Here is a 20447-nt window from a genome sequence, read left to right on the forward strand (position 1 = left end):
TCCTGTCTCTGTATATTTCTGGGTCTTCGTCAATTTTTATTAGTCCTTCTTCCCATGCACTCTTTAGCCACTCGTCTTCACTGGTTTTCAGATATTGCCCCAGTGCTCTGTTTTCGATGTTGACGCAGTCCTCTATACTTAGTAGTCCTCTCCCTCCTTCCTTTCGTGTTATGTATAGTCTGTCCGTATTTGCTCTTGGGTGTAGTGCTTTGTGTATTGTCATATGTTTCCTGGTTTTCTGATCTATGCTGCTGAGTTCTGCCTTCGTCCATTCCACTATTCCTGCGCTGTATCTGATTACTGGCACTGCCCATGTGTTTATGGCTTTTATCATATTTCCGGCGTTGAGTTTTGACTTGAGTATCGCCTTGAGTCTCTGCATATAGTCTTTCCTGATCGTGTCCTTCACTCTGGTTGGTGTTTTATATCCCTCCTTCCATTATTCCCAGGTATTTTGTATCCTGTCTCATCTATGTGTTTGATGTTGCCTCGCCATCTGGTAGCTTTTATTTTATCCCTTCAGTTCTCGTTACTTTGCCTTTTTGTATGTTGACTAAGGCACATTTTTCTATTCCAAACTCCATTCTGATGTCCCCAGAATACAATCCTTACAGTCTGGATTAGGGTATCTATTTCCTTGATGCTCTTACCATACAGCTTGATGTCGTCCATGAACATCAGATGGTTGATTCTGTTGCCTCTTTTCTTGAGTTGGTACCCGGCATCCATCTTCTGTAGTACTTTTGTCATGGGAATCATGGCTACTACGAAGAGTAGTGGGGACAGTGAGTCGCCCTGGAAGATCCCTCTCCTGATATTAATCTCTGCTAGTCTTATTCCAGAGCTTGTAAGTATTGTATTCCAGTTGCGCATTGTATGTTTGAGGAAGCTGATGGTGTTTTCCTCTGCCCCATATATTTTCAGGCATTCTATTAGCCATGTGTGTGGTATCATTGTCGAAGGCTTTCTTATAGTCTATCCATGCCATGCTTAGGTTGGTTTCCTTCTCCTACTGTTCTTCATTACCATTTTGTCTATCAGGAGCTGGTCTTTTGTGCCCCTACACTTCCTTCTGCAGCCTTTCTGTTGGTGGGGAATGGTGTTTGTCTCCTCTAGGAAATTGTATAGCCTTTCACTGATGATACCTGTTAGTAACTTCCACATTATTGGTAGGCAGATGATAGGCCTGTAGTTACTGGCTATATTTCCCTTACTCTTGTCTTTTTGTACTAAGGATGTTCTTCCTGTGGTCATCCATTTGGGTGCTTGGTGATTTGAGATACAATGCTGGAGTTGTTCTGCTATTATTATTATTATTATTATTATTATTATTATTATTATTATTATTATTATTATTATTATTATTATTATTATTATTATTATTATTATTATTATTATTATTATTAACCAACAACAAAAACTTCTTTCAGTTTTTCTTCTGACGATTGAAAAAGAAACCCACAAATTCAATTTGTAACTTGTTTACTTCTAAGTATTAACATTAAGTTTTACTCCACACTCGAGTACTTTCAGGCCCTTCTGTGGCCCATTTTCAAGAGATGTTTGGGATGTTAGCCCCCATGGGTCAAGGCCCAAGCAGTCTTCTGGAACCCTTGGGAGAAAACTTGTTCCTTCTTCACTTCTTCTCGTTGTGCTGTCATTTATGCGATGGCTGTTCTGGTTTTCTTTGAGAGTTGCCAATCCCCTCTTGTCGCTCTGATATCCTGGAGCTGATGGTCAATGGGATTCACCCTTGTGGTAAGGGTGTGGTCACCGAAAGTCTGTTGGGCAGGAAACCTAATCTCCAGGTCAGCAGGGTCAATCTTAGCTTCTTTTAATATCAAAGCTCGGCTTATGGGATCTTCTGAGGTAAAACCTTTGTTTCCTTCAATTACTTTGATCTCTCTGATAAGCGCACCTTCTACTACCCTCCTGTGACTAATTTTGTTGCTTTTGTATATAAGCCTACTGTTTTTGAAATCCATCCTATGGTCATTTTCCCAACAATGTCTAGCTATAGCACTCCCTGAGAGTTAAGCTGTACTGCCCTTCTATGTTCTTGGACTCTAGTCCTTATTCCCCTACCTGATTCCCCCACATATCTGTCTCCACAATTATTGCAATTGATTATGTATAACCCCCGCTACATCATCTGTATTACTGTCTTCTCCTTCCAATTTATTTTTACATACTTTGTTTTTTAAAGTATTATCAAATGTATATACAAATTTATATTGACTTCCTTTCATTTTTGAAGTGATTTGTTTCATTTTAGGCATAAAAGGGAGGGCAACTATTTTCTTGTTTTCTTATTCCTGTACTCTCTACATTCGCTCTGTAAAATATTTTCTAGCTTTGTTGAGTGCCCTATTTCTTAGGGCAATGAGAACGTGTGACCCTTGCAAGATAGAGCAAGAAATAAAATTACATCGATAAAAGCTTCGATGCATTAGCATCCCACCCGGAATGGTTCTGAAAAAGGGCACTCAACAAAGCTAGAAAATATTTTACAGAGCGAATGTAGAGAGTACATGGAATAAAGAAAACAAGAAAATAGTTGCCCTCCCTTTTATGCCTAAAATGAAACAAATCACTTCAAAAATGAAAGGAAGTCAATATAAATTTGTATATCATTTGAGAATACTTTAAAAAACAAAAGTATGTAAAAATAAATTGGAAGGAGAAGACAGGTAATACAGATGATGTAGCGGGGGTATACATAATCAATTGCAATAATTGTGGAGACAGATATGTTGGGGGAATCAGGTAGGGGAATAAGGACTAGAGTCCAAGAACATAGAAGGGCAGTACAGCTTAACTCTCAGGGGAGTGCTATAGCTAGACATTGTTGGGAAAATGACCATAGGATGGATTCAAAAACAGTAGGACTTATATACAAAAGCAACAAAAATAGTCACAGGAGGGTAGTAGAAGGTGCGCTTATCAGAGAGATCAAAGTAATTGGAAGGAACAAAGGTTTTACCTCAGAAGATCCCATAAGCCGAGCTGTGATATTAAAAGAACTAAGATTGACCCTGCTGACCTGGGAGATTAGGTTTCCTGCCAACAGACTTTCGGTGACCACACCCTTACCACAAGGGTGAATCCCATTGACCATCAGCTCAGGATATCAGAGCGACAAGAGGGGATTGGCAACTCTCAAGAAAACCAGAACAGCCATCGCATAAATGACAGCACAACGAGAAGAAGTTCCAGAAGACTGCTGGGCCTTGACCCAGGCTAACATCCCAAACATCTCTTGAGAATGGGCCACAGAAGGCCTGAAAGTACTCGAGTGTAGTAAAACTTAATGTAAATACTTAGAAGTAAACAAGTTACAAATTGAATTTGTGGGTTTCTTTTTCAATTATTATTATTATTATTATTGTGAAAAAAATACTCATAGTAGCATGAGTCTTAAAACGGAGAAACAAATCCACAGTTATTTATATGTAGTACATATATTAAAAGACAAATCTGTAGCTACTACAGATTCCCGAAAGCTTTCTGTACAGATTTGTCTTTTATATGTTGGATACTACATGTACGTGACTGAATTTGTTCTTCATTATTATTATTATTATGTGGCGCCGTGGAGGAGTGGGTTAGGTCGTCAATAGACTTAAGTCAAGTTAAGCAACACTGGCTCTGGTCAGTCGTTTGGATGGGTGACCGCTCTCCTCGGCGTTGATTCCTTGGGAAAGGATCTTTACCATAATTTCCTCAGCTACTCAGCTGTAAATGAGTACCTATCCCTGATAGGGGTAGTGGGTCCAGCTATGGGTTAAATAGCAAACTCAGCATGATGGGAAAGAAATGAAGGATTAACCGACAACGACGTAAATGGAACCTCTGGCAACAGAGGAGCTTCGTCCGGCAACCAGGTATTCAACCCAATTGAAGGGGAAGACGGTCAGGTACTTGGAGGTCGTCATCTAGCAACTGATCACCACAACGACAATAATTATTATTATTATTATTATTATTATTATTATTATTATTATTATACATGTCATGTTGCATAATCTTCACTAACAATCTTATGATTTCGGCCAAGGAACAATCGCCAGTTCTTTTTTTCAAATTCCGCGCCAAACCTCTATCCTGGTAGTCTGGCAAGCCCGTAGGCTTAACTTGGCGCAAAATGATTGGTCAGAGTATGATTAGAACTCCTTTAGATTTTTGTGGAATATGTTCAAGTGTATCATATGCGTCATCTTATAGTCATTAAATAGCAAAAAGGATAACAATTGTATTTCAGAGGCTTTAAGATTGAAAAAAATGTTTTTCTCTGACAGGTCCAGATGACTTTCAGTACAACAGTTTCAGCAGCAAACCTGCGGCAGCGGCCAATGTTTACATCTGTCATCAGCGGCGGGTCAAACGCCCAATTTGAGCCGGCCCTTTTCGAACGAAGAGAATGATCGTGCGCGCCATGAAGTACTTCATTTGTCTGTTGTTGTGCACAGGCCATTCTTTAAGTCAAGACATAAAAGCAGATCCTAAAATAACCATAGATCCTGATGGAGGTAAGGACTCTTCTGTAACCTAGGCTGATCATGAGCATCCTTAGCTACTTAGCCCTAGCTACCTAGGCTAGTAGGTAGTACTCGTAACACTTAGGTAGGTACCATGGTTTAGGGTAAACAACCAGGTGGACTACCTGGGCCAACTTTGCCCGCTCGTTGACCCACCTTCCAGAAAAAGTACTATTAACACGTCCTGACACCGGAGATGAACACCAGTCACGAGTCATTGGTCGTGGAAGCAACACCTCGAGACCTCTACATTCCTTTCAAAATAAGTGTATTCTCCCAAAGTACTTAGTTGTCTCTTAATTTAATTTTAAACGGGTTAATGACAGTCTAACCATGTGCAGTGCAAACTTGCCTCCATGATGCTTTTGAAAGTTTTACTTGGCTAAAACGCCTTGCGTGTAGAAGATTGATGCCAACTCGATGTTTGCGGAGTCTCTTGTCGATAAATGTTCCATTTCCTGTGCTAAATCTGCACACCACTTATACCCATAGATGCTGGGACACTTTCTTCACAACAATCTTGAACGATGACGAAGGAGGAAAGAAGAAGAATGCGCTAGATAATTTTGAAATGGTTAAAATCACTGTGTAAGGTTATGAATTACATAAAGTTTTATGTATTCATGATAATTTGAAAATATTTGGTAGTTGATGAAAAAGTAACTCGATTCCTGATTCAAATATCAACGGTTTTGTTATGAACAGTAACTGCGGTGTTGCTCGCGCGCTCCAATTTTTTTTATTAGTGTTGCCAATTGGTGTCTGTTTACCCTCCAAACTGGGTATAAGACTTACAAAAAACTGAAATTAGCCTATCTATTTGTAGTATACTATATACTTATTAGAGTAATTTTATCATTATTGCATTGCTGTAACAACTAGAATTCATGGAAACAGTATGTAGGTAAATGCATCGGCGTATGTGTGAAGCACCACTAAATTGGCAACGATGAAATTTTGCCATTCCTAGCATGCAAACATTAAAAGTTACATTTATTTCAGGCATAGGTAGAATTATTAAAAATCAAAAAGTCAAAATAGTATTATAGACTTTAATCGATGAAAAGTGTGATAAAAAAAATAAAAAATTTTTGTTATAAGCAATTCACTAATCTGTTGTCTGCTCGTCGGTACTTTTAGCAGCCATATGTATGTACCTACAGGGTGTCCAAAAAGTCTCAATATCATTACAAGTATTTATTGCTCAGAAACCATATAACAGATTAATGCAGTTTTTTGTAGAATGTTCTTCATTCAAATTTACATCCAGAGCACTTCATTCTTCAAAAAACTGCTTTATTCTGTTATATGGTTTCTGAGCAATAAATACTTTTAATGGTATACTGACCTTTTTTGGACACCCTGTATATTAAGACAAAAATTGTTCCCGCCATAGCTTCGCTGTCAACATTCTCAGTGTATTTCAAGTGCAATTTGGAGTGAATTAAGAGCAAAATGTGTATAATTACAATCAAATAAGCACTGTGGAGTTTCATTTGTGATAGCAGTAAGGCTAAAACCTGGAGTTTCATTTGTGATGGTAGTAAGGATAAAACCACTGATTACAAGGTAAAAATACATTTCAGTTCAAACCATGACCCTGGGAATAAGACATCTCATACTTTCACAAATATAGGAAACAAAATGTTTTATTGTGCTGATTACAACTCCAATCTTGAGTAATATCAATAAACTTTACATATATGCATACGCTAATATTGTTCAAATGAGCGCTGGGAAAGACGTGGTATTGATGGTGGAGACGAAAGGGACTGGATGCGATAGACGCCATATTGGATTTAAAAACTGCATAGAAAGCATATTTTACGAAGACCTTGCATGCATATTTTAATTCGTAAATAATCAATTATTGTAAATGCAAGGAATCTGTGGCACCTGGCATCCGATGTGTAGTTGAGGTGGAGTCCAGTGACGCATCAGTCTTTTGTCAACCGTCTTGGAGAGTGGACCTTCGCTTGCTCTCCTCCCTCCTAGCTGGTTATTTGACCTAAGCCTGTGGGTTTTTTATGTATATTTTTCCAGCCCAGAAGTCCCGTGGGTGTCAGTGTATTTATACAGCTCCTTCCAGGATTCCCGTGTTCACGCTTTCTCTTGGACAGATGCAAATTGCAGTAGATGTGCTTCACTTCAATTCTTTTTGCTTTGTCTTTAGTTGTTTTATGCATAATGCTGGTCCGTCTCTCTCGGGGATTTTGCCCCTTTAGGGAGAGAGGGGCCAGATACCTTTTGTTCTTTAGCAATATATTGAAGATATGTTGATGCATTGTGTTAAGACATTGTTTTATTTCTCTTCAGTGATATATTGTTACACATTTTCTTGGAACATGGTAATGTTTTAGTCTTTCAGAATTTGAGAGATTCGGGACGTTCGAGACATGGGTTCATGTTGCAGATGATGTTTATGTGCTAGTACCACCTTCACAAATTGAGTAAAATATTATCATACACCATTATACAGACACTTTATAGAGAACGTTATATATTAACAATGCAGCGAAGCTGTTTTTAGGAAATGCCCATTAAAAAAGTTGAAAGACAAAATTGAGAAAAAAATGCATTTTCAGGATTTCAACATTCATTGTAAAATCATAGGTGCTATACTAATACCAAAAGTATACATCATTATACAGGCAGTCCCCGGCTTCGACGTTCCGAGGTTACGATGCTTTTCAATTATATTCATCAGAAATTATTTCCAGGTTGATGATGCCGATCTGGCGGAAGAAATAAGACTCTAAACACACAAAATAATCAATATTTGATTGATGAAAAATGCAATAAAAATGCAGTTTACATAGTTTTTGATACAGCCAAAGCGTTAAAAGTAAGGTTTTCTTAGGATTTTTTACGATTTTCCGGCTTACAATGTTTTTCGGCTTATGTGTCTAAAGAACCTGAACTCCAGTCAGTCGTAAGTTGGGGACTGCCTGTATATCATTAGAAAAGGTAATTTAATCTACTACAATTTCACATATAATAATGTTTTTGATAAAATGCATTTTTAGGAAAGTAACAAAAAAAAAAGCAATTTTGGAGGGTTTTTTGTCCCCCCATAAAAATTTGCTAGGTGCCCCAAGCATTTTTTTTTTTTTTTTTTGGGTAATACCAGGGACCTATCAGAACACATTGGTGAAGGAATTAGTATTTGGTTACAAATTTTTTCCTGGTTCGACCCTTAGATCCCCTTCCTAGATGTAGTTTATTTGGGAACCCTTTCTGATTAAGATATATACGTATTATTTTATACCATTATATAGCAAATTTTTTACATTTTAATAGTGCAATGAAAGTATACATGTAATGTGAGAATGTAAAACTTGTGATTTTGGGGGGCTTTTGCTCCCCTAAAAATTTTGTTAGTGGCCTTGCCTGAACAGACATACAGTAGTTCTTTTGGACTTCCATGAATGCTGTGAATCTGGTCATTGTTTCATTGTATTTGAGCCCAGTGGACCGAGTGTTAGATAGCCACACAATCTAATTTTAAAGAAGAATGAGTGGCTGTGCCAAACCTCCAGTCGGTTCAGGATTCTCATACCTTCCTCCAATTATAAGTCTATCCTAATAGGATTAAGAGCAAAGGTTTATTCCGTATATGAAAAAATTAAAATTTTTTAAATTATTTTGTATTTTTCATAGTTAACAAAACTGAGGTGTTAACTTTGACTGCCCACCTCTGGCTGCCCCTCTTACGTTTCATACTGGGTGAAAGAAAGACATGCATCACTGGATTCTTGTGCACTCACGACTTCGTTTCTACCTCAGCTATGCATTGGATGCCAGATGCCACAGATTCCTTGCTTTTACAATCTTTGATTGTTTTTAACTGGTTTCCAGCTGGCACTAGAAGATTTATCCTATTGTTAAGACCTCAGGTTTGTTAATTATGAAAAATACAAATTAAAAATTTGTCATTTTAACTTGACACAGATGGTTTTGCCTTGATAAGTATAATTGTTATTAAATGAGATGTTTGAAATATCTGTTTATTCTTAGTGATGGGCAAACATGTATAGTATATGAAGGTATGCATTTGAGAATCAGAATTATTTTTTTACTACAAGTATTCTTTGCTGTAAAGTTTATCTGAAATGTGTTCAAAGCTTCTCCTGTCTCATTTTAAATCATGACTGTTGTCCGTTAACTTTTGGTCCATCTATTATTGGTACCCTTATTTGTGGCACATAAGAATGAACTAACTGTTACATTTTTATTGCAGAAATACCAGTGATTGAAGGGTTTGGAGGAAACATCGATATAGTTGAAGATGATGATGTTTTAGTCCTAACAAGAGACAATTTTTTGCATGTCGTTAGCCCAAAAGATGCTATATTAGTGGAGTTTTATGCACCATGGTAAGTCTCTCTCTCTCTCTCTCTCTCTCTCTCTCTCTCTCTCTCTCTCTCTCTCTCTCTCTCTCTCTCTCATGTACTAATATTCCATTTTCTTTTAGTCAGTATATTTCATGTTAAGTAATCTTTAGCTGTGTATTGGTTTTGTTTATGGTGTCAGGAGTATCTTATCATTACCACTTAATTGCTGGTTGAGTTTTGATATCTGTGTGCTGATGTAGTGTTAAATATACTTTTATGAAAGTCAGAAAGCATGATATTCCAACTTACAGTATTTTGCTTGTTTTAGAATTTGATGCAGGTTGCTGGAAGACTCCTTGGACATCAGTTCTTACACAAATGCAAACCTTCATTCTTTACTTAGGAATTAGCTTGAGAATGTGAGGTCATTAACCAGCAGTTGGTAGGGGGAAGCCCTGCCCACCAATCATACTGCACTCCACTTTGCTTTCACCCGCTGTCGTGTGAAGACGGCTGTGCACTTCTCTGCCCAACTGCTGGTTTGCTTTCTGTTTATCACATTTTCCTTTGAAACATAACAGGCCTAGTAACTGTTCTCTCTCCTCTGTTGAGTTTGACCCTCATTCCTTATGGGTCATGCCACAAACTTGAGAGTAATCAAAACATCCCATAGTAAAGTCTACCAGGAAGGAGAAGAGAGAGAGGGGAATACTCCACCGGTGACACGGAAGGTTCTCTTCAATACCTTTTTACCTCCTGCCAAACTTCTGCCTGCTGTAACCATTTTCCCAACTCTTACTGTTGCTTTGGTGGAGAGCTGTCAGAGTGGGGGAAGACGACCAACCTGGTCCCTCTCAGGGAGTCTCTTTGTTCAGAGGAGTTGTCTTCTGGTGGACGCTTATGCTCTGGACATAGGGAGCTTCTCTCACCCAACTCGACTTCTATTTCAGGTATATACTATGGAGGCTCAGGGACATAGAGAATCATGACCCTTCCTAGGCCTCTTGGGGGAGCTTAGTGTCTCTGGATTTATTGATTAATGAAGGTATGAAGGGCTCTCCAGCAACTGATTCAACTGTGATGACTTCAACTGTCGCAATATCCACCGGCTCTAGGACTGCCTCTACTTTTTGGCAACCCTGCACATAACATCAGTGATGTGTCTCCCCAGGTTCTGCCATCAGTGTCATTTCTGGTTGATTTCCTCTTCAATGTTGATGAAGGCCACACTTAGCAAGTTGTGGTCCAAGAAGGGCGAAGGAAGTCATTGTCTTCTGTCTTTGTCTTTGAGTGCTGTCGCCACCTCCCTTCTCCAAAGCTAGCAAGCCAAGAAGGTTACCTTGCCCTCCTGCAAGAAGTCGTATAATGTCCAGCAGCCAGTCCCTTTCTGCAGAAAGGGCTGACAGGTCTCTCACTAGCGTTACCAATAGTACCATAGCTCCCAATGGTGGGTGCAACCGCTACAAGGAATTCTCTGGACCCCTGATGTACCGGTACTTGCCCTGGTAGCAGCCTACCTAAGCTGACATGGGTCCCTGGTTTACAGACCTGGACCTGGCTGCCAGCACAGCCCAGTAAGAGAAGGTGAGCAGAGAGCATGTAGGTGCTCCCTCACCCCCCTCCCACTTCCAGGAGAACTGCTCAGGGGTCCCGGAATAGTGGCCGGGTGCGGTTAACCAGGCCAGGCAAGAGGGGACCCTCCACTCATTCTTCTTCTTTGTCTGTAGAAGGCCTGGCCTCAGAAACTAGAGCTCATTTGTGGGACAGCCCCTGTCCATGTTCGCTGAGATTGACTGCTCTCCCCAACCTGTGTGGATGTCATCACTGAGTTGACTGCCCACAGCTTCACTCTCTTGTCAGAACTTCTGTATTTGATAGTCTGGGCAAAGTTGTTTGTCATCCTCACCTTTCCCTTCCACCTCCTCTGGGTTCTCCTGTGGAAGGAATAGTATGGGAGGACCAGGAAAGGTGTACAGCCACACCCTTTCCCCTCAATGTGTGACCACCTTAAGGGGGCCGGCCGGAACCCCTATATATGGTGGTATATGGCGAAAAATGCAGTCATGAAAAAATTCATGGAGCTTCATATGGCAATTGAGAATACATATACAAAATATTTAGTCAAAATTCCTCTTACTTTCGTAGTTACAGGGTAATTAGTAAACATAACTCAATAAGCCTAAAACATTCATCCGTACAAGAAAATGCAATATTTCTTCTGTTATCGTAAATTTTAATAATTATTGGCAAAGAAATTGTGAGAAATGGCATCTGTAGAGATTCCGTGGCTCGCAGAAGCGAGTTACTGCGAGTATCTGGTTCAATCATGAATCAGTTGGACCATAGACTTCAAGTAGATTACACGTTCGAGTTTCACCTCGTGACATTCGCTTGCATTTACGTATGTTTATGTATGTTTCGGCAAGAAGTTCATCATGCCAATGAGGAAAAGACAAGGAAAACATCTCGCTAACATACAGACGAAGAAAAATCGCTCGAGTATTATTACAGAATATCGTAATATACGCGTAGTTAGTGAAGAGAGAGGGGAGGGTCGCCTAGTAACGCCCCCTTCTTGCCTGACAGCACACGTCACACTGTGCCCAAGGCTACGATCTTTGAGCAAAGAGATCTTCATTTATGATAAATAACATAGTTTTGGTTTTTTAATACCCAAAATGGAATATGAAATTCATAATAATCATGATTTATTAAATTGTCTTTGTAAAAAGAGTACACCTTCGAGTTTCACCTCTGACATTCTCTTGCATTTACGTTTGTTTATCTTTGTTTCGGCAAGAATGTCATCATGCCAAAGAGAAAAATACAAGGAAAACATCTCGCGCTAACATACAGAAGAAATTTGCAGTAATAAGCGAGTTAGTGAAGGGGGGAGAGGGGGTTACGTAGGAAGGAGTGCCCCATCTTGCCTCAAGCAGTGCCCCAGGCTACGATATATGAGCAAAGGGATCATCATTTATGATTAAATTATGATAAATAAAATAGTTTTGGTTTATTAATACACAAAAAAGAAATATACATTCATAATAATCATTATTTATTAACTTTGTCTTTATAGAAATACGAAGGAAACTTTGAACGCCCGTATCTCAAAACTATACTTATTGACCTTCAAAATCTATCTCCTCACTTAGTTTTAAAGCTATAACATTGGAATTTGGTATATAACTCAGAAAGACATTATAGAACAATCAAATAGAGCCCTTTTTTCCAATTTTTGTTTTGTCTTTTTTTTATGAATTTTTTTTTCTCGTGATTTATAGGGGTTTATTTTTTTACCATATTGAAAAATTCATATCTAGCAAAAATATTACTTTTAGAAAAAAACTCTATTTGATTGGAGGTCTACATCAGGTCTATATATGGTAGTAATCCCAGGTCTTAATATTAAATATCAAGGAAGGAGATACAATTTGAAAAATGGTTATTTTCGGGATAAATTGCCCTGGCGTCACAAAACCAAAGGTCAGAGGCGAAAATCATATGCGGTTTGGAGATGTCCCAAGTCACCTTATTAAGTAGTATGAATGTCAAAGTCCTGTCGTTAAAAAACGGCATTAGCCGGCCGGGCCCCTTTAATGTGGTGAGGAGGCTCTTAAACCCTTGGGAGTGCTCTAAGCCCGCTTCGTTAGTTCAGGTCACGTGGTTGTCGACTTCGATTCCAACAAAACCGTAGGATAGAAATTGTATTAGGTCGTCTGAGAATTGGCCATACTCGATTGATCCACAGATTCCTTTTAGATGGGGGAACTGCACCATTCAATATACAGTGTAGCTCTCCTCTTACTGTGGAACACATTATTACATTGCCATAGGGATGCTGCAGTAGTGGGCAGGGATATAGCAGAACTGCTTGGTCCTGGTGTAGATGTTAATAACATTGTGGCATTTCTTAGAGACATTAACGTCTATAGTGAAATTTGATATTTGACATCTTGGTGCGTTGCCAAGTATAGTATATACACTTTTGCACTAATTGTTATACGTATGTATATCCTAAATTCAAAATTGTAATTTTTTTTATGGAGAATATCAGTTTTTACCAAATATAGGGTTTTTACCATAGTTATAAAATATATTTTATTTACTCAGTTCATAAATTCACTGACATACATCTCAAACCAAATTCATTATAGCGCTGAATAATTCTTTGGATTCCAGTGCTTGGCTTCAAGCCTAAATTCCGTTTCATTCCATTCTATTCCACAAGTGCCTCCACTTTACCTTTTGGGTTATGGTATTCCAGTTCAGGGCACTTTGTGTTTCAGGCTTTCAACCACTTCCCAAGCGTTCACTCGAGGTACCTGGATGTGAGCTCGTTGCTGCAGTTGCTTTAGGACAGAGGTGATCTTGAGGTTTGTCACAACCTGGGTAAAGTATCTGGGCATGCTGATATACACAGCAGCAGTGGTGGCCCTCCTTTCTCTCCTATTCCTCTGTTGGAGAAGGTGAGGAGAGATCTGGCAATGTGGTTAGATGAGAGGAACCTCTTGATAGGGGCACCATTGGGCACTCCCTCTCCCGAGATGCTTATGCTTTTTGACTTACCGACCAAGGAGTGGGGCACACACTTAGTAGGGTTGTTGGCTTCAGATGTGTGGTACCAGAACAAAAGGCACCTCCACATTAATGTCCTAGAACTCAAGGCAGCTCTCTTAGTCTTGCAAGTTTCAGGACTTGAGTGATGGGGCACTCAGTGGTGTAGATGAGCGACATCACTACAGTAGTGGCATTCATTAACAAGCAGGGGGACTGGTGTCCTTCCAGCTTCAAATGTTGATGGTGCAGGTACATAAGTGGGCAGTAGCACACTCAGTAGAACTGTCAGCCAAGTACATTCTGGGGTCTCGTAATGGTGTGGCAGACAAGCTCAGTCACCAGAGTCTGGTGATAGGGATGAAATGGTCCCTACACCAAGACATTATGGAGAGAGACTTCTAGTTATGGGGGAGTCCCAAACATTAGAACTCTATGTGACCTGGTACAACAGGAAGTTACCAATGTTCTAAATTGTGCCAGACCCATGAGCTGCAATGGAGGATACTTTCCAGTACCCATGGAGCAAATCAGAGACTTGTGCCCTCCCTCTGTTTTGTCTGATTTGTCGGGTGATTGACAGGGTCCTGATCACCCTGAATTTCAGATTGACTCTGGTGGCTCCCGAGTGACCTCATGCTGAGTGGTTCCCAAACCTACTGGCTCTGTTGTCCAAGGCCTTGAGGGAGATTCACCTGTGCCCGCTGCATGTTGAGGGGTATCACCAGGTGGTGGCAGTGCTAGCATTTCATCCCTGGAGTCTATCCAGCATCTCCATCAAGTGAGATGGTTTTTCTCAATGCAGTGACAGATGTCTGGAATGGGTCATCTTCTGTGGTTAACCCCCTTGATGTGGGACCACCTTGACTTGGCAAGGGGCTTTTGAACCCCTTGAATTTTTTCCTAACATACAAACCTGAAGTTCTTTACATTCACGTCCCACCTTAACCACCCCTCATTCTAGTACCTGGGCCAAAAGGTAAAGTGGAGTGCAGTACGAAAGGAGGGCAGGGCTTCTCCCTACCCGTTGGTGGTTATAAGTTAAATGGCTGTTCCAGCTTGCAATTGCAAGCTAAATCCTATGTAATGAACTTAAGTTTGCATTTTAGGAAAAGTACAAATTTTAGAATTTGATATATTTACATTATAACCTTCACTTTGTGCTTCCTCTAACTTTCATATCCACTGCTATCCCTCCCTGTCAGTGCACCTCCAGTGGTGCACTGTAGATTACTTAAGGTGGTTTGCAGTGTCCTTTCAGCTCCTTACTGCTCCTACTTTTTATCCTTTTCCTTTACCTCAATTCCTTCCTTCTTCAGTATTGCTGTCCAGCCTCCGTAACTACAGGCAGTCCCCAGTTATCGGTGGGGTTCCATTCCCGAGGGTGTGCCGATAAGTGAAAACTGCCATTAATCAAAACTCAGCACTTTATAGTGCCATAATTGGCGCCATAAGTACCCTTATGGTGTTGGCCTGTTATGGGGCCATAAATCGTCAAGTGCCAAGAAAACAGGTTGCCAATAACCTTGTCCGCCGATAACCGGGAATGCCTGAATTACTTTTTAATGCAGCTGTGAGTCTTCTCAGATCCACCATTAGGTCTCAGTATATTTTTATCCTTGATTTTCTAAATACTATCTGTATTTTGCAGTTCAGCCACTCCAACTCTTCCTTTTCACTGCCTAAACTGCTGAATGGACAAAAGTGCCCCAGTGGTTGGCTTGATAGCTATATATAGTGTTCCCCCCGTATTCGCGGGGGATGCGTACCAGACCCCCCCCATGAATAGTTAGAACCTGCTAATGTTTGGAACCCCTATAAAAATGCTAAAAACAGCCTATTTTGTTAGTTAAAACTCAAGAAAAACCCACTAAAAATTTTCATGCTTGGTTTTTTAAGTTTTATCACAAAAAGTGCATTTTATGATGAAATTCATCAAAAAAAACCAGGAACTTGTGGATATTTATCATAGAAAAATATCGCAAATGCGCGAATTTTCCGCGAATAATGCGGGGAAACGTTCCCAAGAGAAATCTGCGAATGTGTGAGTACGCGAATCTGGAGAACGCGAATAAGGGGGGTCCACTATATATCATAAAATAAATCAGAACCTCAATGCCTTTGTGTTCTCCAAATGCTTCGGTTGAAAGTACACTTCTCTGTTAAACTTGTTTTTTCCAGGTCTTTCTTCACTTTATTACACCATTTAATCTTTTGCCTCCCTCTTGACCTTCTACCCCTAGCAGGTTCCACCCAACTCCTCTTCACTCACTCAGCCTTACCACATGCCCATACCATCTCAATCTCAACTCTGTTATATCTGTAATCTCTATCACCTTGGCACTTCCGATTTCCTCATTTCCCAGCCTCTGATGCAGCAAGATTCCCAAAATCCACCTCAGCATCTACATTTGTTTGTTCCAGCTTCTGTTTCTCCTCTTTTCTAAATGTCCATATTTCTGAACAATATCTTATCACTGTTCTCTTTTCAGCCCAATAAATTTTTATTTTCAGCTTATTTTGTATTCTTTTGGCTTACATCTTACCTCTGTTACCTCCCTCCATATCCCCCAAGCTTCTGATTTTAGCCTTGGGTTTACACCATCCCCCCTTGATTTAATTAGACCCTAAGTATTTGAAATTCTCTTGTTAAATCTGTGCCCTCTTCTTTCTGTAATAATTAACCTATCCTCTCCTTTCTTGCTGGACCATAACCTTGGTTTTAATCACATTTTCACTCATACTCCTTTTAAGAGAGCTTGGTGTTTTCTTACTTTTCAGTTCTTTAGTGGTTGCTATTATCAGTCATTTGCTTATAACAATTCCCTTAGATTTCCTTTCCTAATCCTTTAACTCAGTGCATTCATTTTTCATTTTAAATATAGCTTTTTTTTTTACTGCTATGTAGTGTATCTCCATCATCTGCCCCTTCACCCTCCCCACCTTCCTTCTTTCACTTTCTATATTTAAAAGATGGTTTTGATGATCTGACCATCTTCATTTAGTCATCTTTATGCAAGATGAATCCTCTGTCTTTGATGACACGCAACTTCCCTGTCTTGTCTGTTTTGTTGTAAAAGTTTGATATTCTGTAAATATCCTTTTCACATTCCTGCCTAAAAGAATCGTGCCTTTCTTCCACCACTACTTTTCTTCCCATTTTGACACTCCATAAACAGTTGCAGAACTGCATCCTCTGCACCTTTCAAATGTTTTCATATCATTCCAAATATTTTCTGCTTATACCAGCTTACCTATTTTGATTCAAATTTGCCTCAACACTGTCTATGACTTCCCTTGTAACCATAAGGTAATTGATTTGGCTGTGTATTCCACCAATCTCATACGTTACTATATGACAATCTGTCTTCTCAAACCAGGTGTTCATAGAGATTAATGTAAAATTCATAGCAATTTCCAGTACATGCTTGTTTCCATACTTCGTCTAACCATGAATGCATATATGGAATACTCAGAGTGACCACATTTCGGTATCTTTACACTTGTACCAAGTAATAACTTGGGATGTAGTACTGCTTTTTTTTACTGTGATTTAATTCTTAACTACCACAAGACACTACACATCTATGTACTATATTTTAAGAAAAATAATTAAATCACTTCCTTAGAATTGAGTTACACCTACTCAATACTAAACCTGTTGTAATTTTCATTTAAAATAGTTACACCTGTAAAATTTAAGAATGCTCTCCTCCCTCTGGCCTGCAAATGGGCTTAAGAAGTACAATACTAGGCTTGTGTTTGTGAAGCACAATTGAAATGTTAAGTTTTTAAATTATGATAATATTGTAGGTGTGGGCACTGCCAACAATTAGCCCCAGAGTATGCAGAAGCTGCTAAACAACTGAAGGAAGAAGGGATACGAATTGGTAAAGTTGATGCAACAAAGGAAACTGAGCTAGCTAAGGAACATCTTGTGTCTGGGTACCCAACAATTAAGCTTTTCAAGAAAGGGCAACCTGTTGAAGATTACACTGGAGGTAGAACAGCTCAAGGTATGTACCATTCTTGTAAAAATTAAATTGCATGTATCAAGATGTTATTGTTTGAGTTTTGAGTAATGCTGACATTCAGCACTACTTATTAATCATGAGTGATGTATTGCTTGGTAATATTGCCTATTTGGTAAAAATGTCAGTAGTTTGGATGGACTTGTAATTCAATAAATGTTGTTATAAACCCATAAATTTTAAAATACTGATCATTGGTGATTAGTATTCTTGCCTCTTTGGAGGCTGCACCTTTGGTTTCTGGTGCACCTGCCTCTTTGGAGGCAGTGCCAGATGTACCTGGCACTCCCACCTCTCTGGAGGTTATACCATCCATACACCTGGTTTGTCAGTTTGTATCTGGTGCCTCTCTCACTGGAACCCACACCAGCGCTGACTGGTTCCCCTGAGGCTTCAGAGGATGTGTCAGTTGAGCTTGAATATTCTCCAATAATAATGATATAATAGAATAATAATGATATAACTGGAATAACAAAATTCATATGTGAAATTCAATAATCTTTCCATTTTACTCATTTAAATACTGTAAGGACAATCTCTCTCTCTCTCTCTCTCTCTCTCTCTCTCTCTCTCTCTCTCTCTCTCTCTCTCTCCAGTTGGCGGTGCCATTTCCAGCAAACAGTTTGTATCATAAAAAATCTTCACAGCAGTATCATTTCAAATACTGTATTTGACGGCATACAGGATGCACTTATTTTCCAAAATTTTGGCTAAAAAAATCGCCCTGTGTCTTATGTTTCATAGGTGAAGTTTGAGACCTCCTGTAGGCCTAAGCTAATCTTCTCTGATCCTCACTAACCCTGCTTTCGCTCAGTACTTTTACCTACCCTAAGCTCCATGTATCCTTATTTTATTGCTAGTATTATTGCATTATTACTGGTGCTTTAAAAATGAATTTGTAAAAATGAAAGCAATCTCTTATGAAATGCTGTGACTTGCATTTATAAACATCAGCTGATCGGCACTCTGACTTACCAGTAATGCCATCTGTTGGCGGGGAATAAAACTAGGTATGATCGTTGCCAGTGCTGCCAGATGTATGACCCAGTGCTGTACGACCTACAACATTTTTATTTAATTAGCAAATTTGTACGACTTTTTAGTCCATATGTAAGACATTTTTAATGAATTGTTGATTTTCTAATGAGTGTACAATATTTTGAAGCCTTTTTGTACAACAATTGATTACAAAGTACGGTAGTATTATTATTGTTATTTTTTTTTTTTTTCCTGCGGTCTTGTGTATGCTTATTGCTTGCTTGTACTGCCAAATAGCTTTTATACAGCTATGTGTCTGCTTGTGTAATGTACAGCTAGACTGTTTTCAACAATGTGTTTAAATACACTAAAAACGTTTTTTCCTGACTCTGACCGGTTGAAGTGAGGGTGCGTCTTACATGCCCGTGCATCTTGTATGCCGTCAAATACAGTACATCTTGAGAGACCTTACCTTACCTTACAGACCTTACATCTTGTTCGGGTTGCCCCAGATCCCTCAGTGTGAGGCACCTCTAATGTCTATCAGAGAATTGCTAATGCATCTTCCGTTATATTTTGCATCTAACAATCTTGGATGGTCTGGGATGCAGCTTAGATATTTGTCGAGCTTATTCTTAAACACATCTATGCTCACTCCTGATATATTCCTTAGATGAGCTGGCAACGCTTTGAATAGACGCTGTATTGTTGATGCTGGTGCGTAGTGGATTAATGTCCTTTGTGCTTTCCTCAGTTTTCCTGGTATAGTTTTGGGCACTATTAATCTATCTCTGCTTGCTCTTTCTGATATTTTTAGCTCCATGATGTTTTCAGCAATTCCTTCTATCTGTTTCCATGCCTGTATTACCATGTAGTGTTCTCTTCTCCTTTCTAGACTATATAATTTTAAAAATTGTAGTCTTTCCCAGTAGTCAAGATCCTTAACTTCTTCTATTCTAGCTGTAAAGGACCTTTGTTCACTCTCTATTTGTGCAATATCATTTTGGTAGTGTGGGTACCATATCATATTGCAATATTCAAGTGGAATATGAACATACGTTTTATAAAGCATAATTATGCGTTCAGCTTTTCTTGTTTTGAAATTCAGTAACAACATTCCCATTTTTTTTTGCATTTTGCCAATAGAATTGCTATTTGATCATTGCATAACATGTTCCTATTCAACATCACTCCAAGGTTTAATTGCTTCCATATTCATGATTGTCTCGTTATCAGGTCCCCTATATGCATGTAGCTTTCCTTTTTTATCTCCATAATTTATTGATTCAAATTTATCAGAGTTAAATACCATCCTATATACCATTCATATACTTCTTCATCACAAGTAATTTCTCTACTTATTCTTGTGTCATCGGCGAAACTACTCGCTACCGAATCCTTAACATTACTGTCTATAGCTATCTGCAATCATAATAACAAAAGCAATGCAGCTAACTTCGTACCTTGTGGCACACCGGATATTACCTTAGCTTCATCTGATTTTTCATCGTTTGCAATAACTATCTGTTTTCTGTTGTGTAAAAATTCTTTTATCCATCTTCCTACTTTGTCCACTATATTATGTTTTCTAATTTTCTTCACTAATATACTATTATGGTCTACCTTGTCAAAAGCTTTTGCAAAATCTAGATAAACCACATCTGTTTCTTTTTCATTTATCAGTGGACTAACAGTTGGGTTTGTGTACTTTTTCCGGGTACGAAACCATGTTGTCCTATATTAAATTATTTCTTATTAAATGTTTCATAATATTTTTCTTCATTACCCTTTCATACACTTTCATGATATGTGATGTTAGACTCACAGGCCTATAATTACTTGCCTCTAGTCTTGATCCACTTTTGAAAGTAGGGGTAATATATGTTAATTTATGCTCATCATAAATCTTGCCTGTATCTACTACACTTTGCCTTAATAATATTGCAAGCAGCTATGTGATAGAAGGAACTACTTTAACAAAATGGTAGGGACACCATCTGGCCCAGCTG

General features: G+C 38.9%; 1 protein-coding gene across 1 annotated transcript in view; it reads left to right on the plus strand.

Moving 5' to 3' along the window:
- Nucleotides 1–4336: 4336 nt before the first annotated feature.
- LOC135217023 (protein disulfide-isomerase A4-like) overlaps nt 4337–20447 on the plus strand; it is a 63451-nt gene continuing 47340 nt past the window's right edge. Inside the window, exons 1-3 of the mRNA XM_064252606.1 lie at nt 4337–4529; nt 8779–8914; nt 17243–17445. Of these exons, the coding sequence (XP_064108676.1) occupies nt 4421–4529; nt 8779–8914; nt 17243–17445 (448 nt within the window). The 5' untranslated portion in view covers nt 4337–4420. The remainder of the gene's footprint in view (nt 4530–8778; nt 8915–17242; nt 17446–20447) is intronic.

The sequence above is a fragment of the Macrobrachium nipponense genome, chromosome 19 (assembly GCF_015104395.2).
Source record: "Macrobrachium nipponense isolate FS-2020 chromosome 19, ASM1510439v2, whole genome shotgun sequence".
NCBI classification, from domain to species: Eukaryota; Metazoa; Arthropoda; class Malacostraca; order Decapoda; family Palaemonidae; genus Macrobrachium; species Macrobrachium nipponense.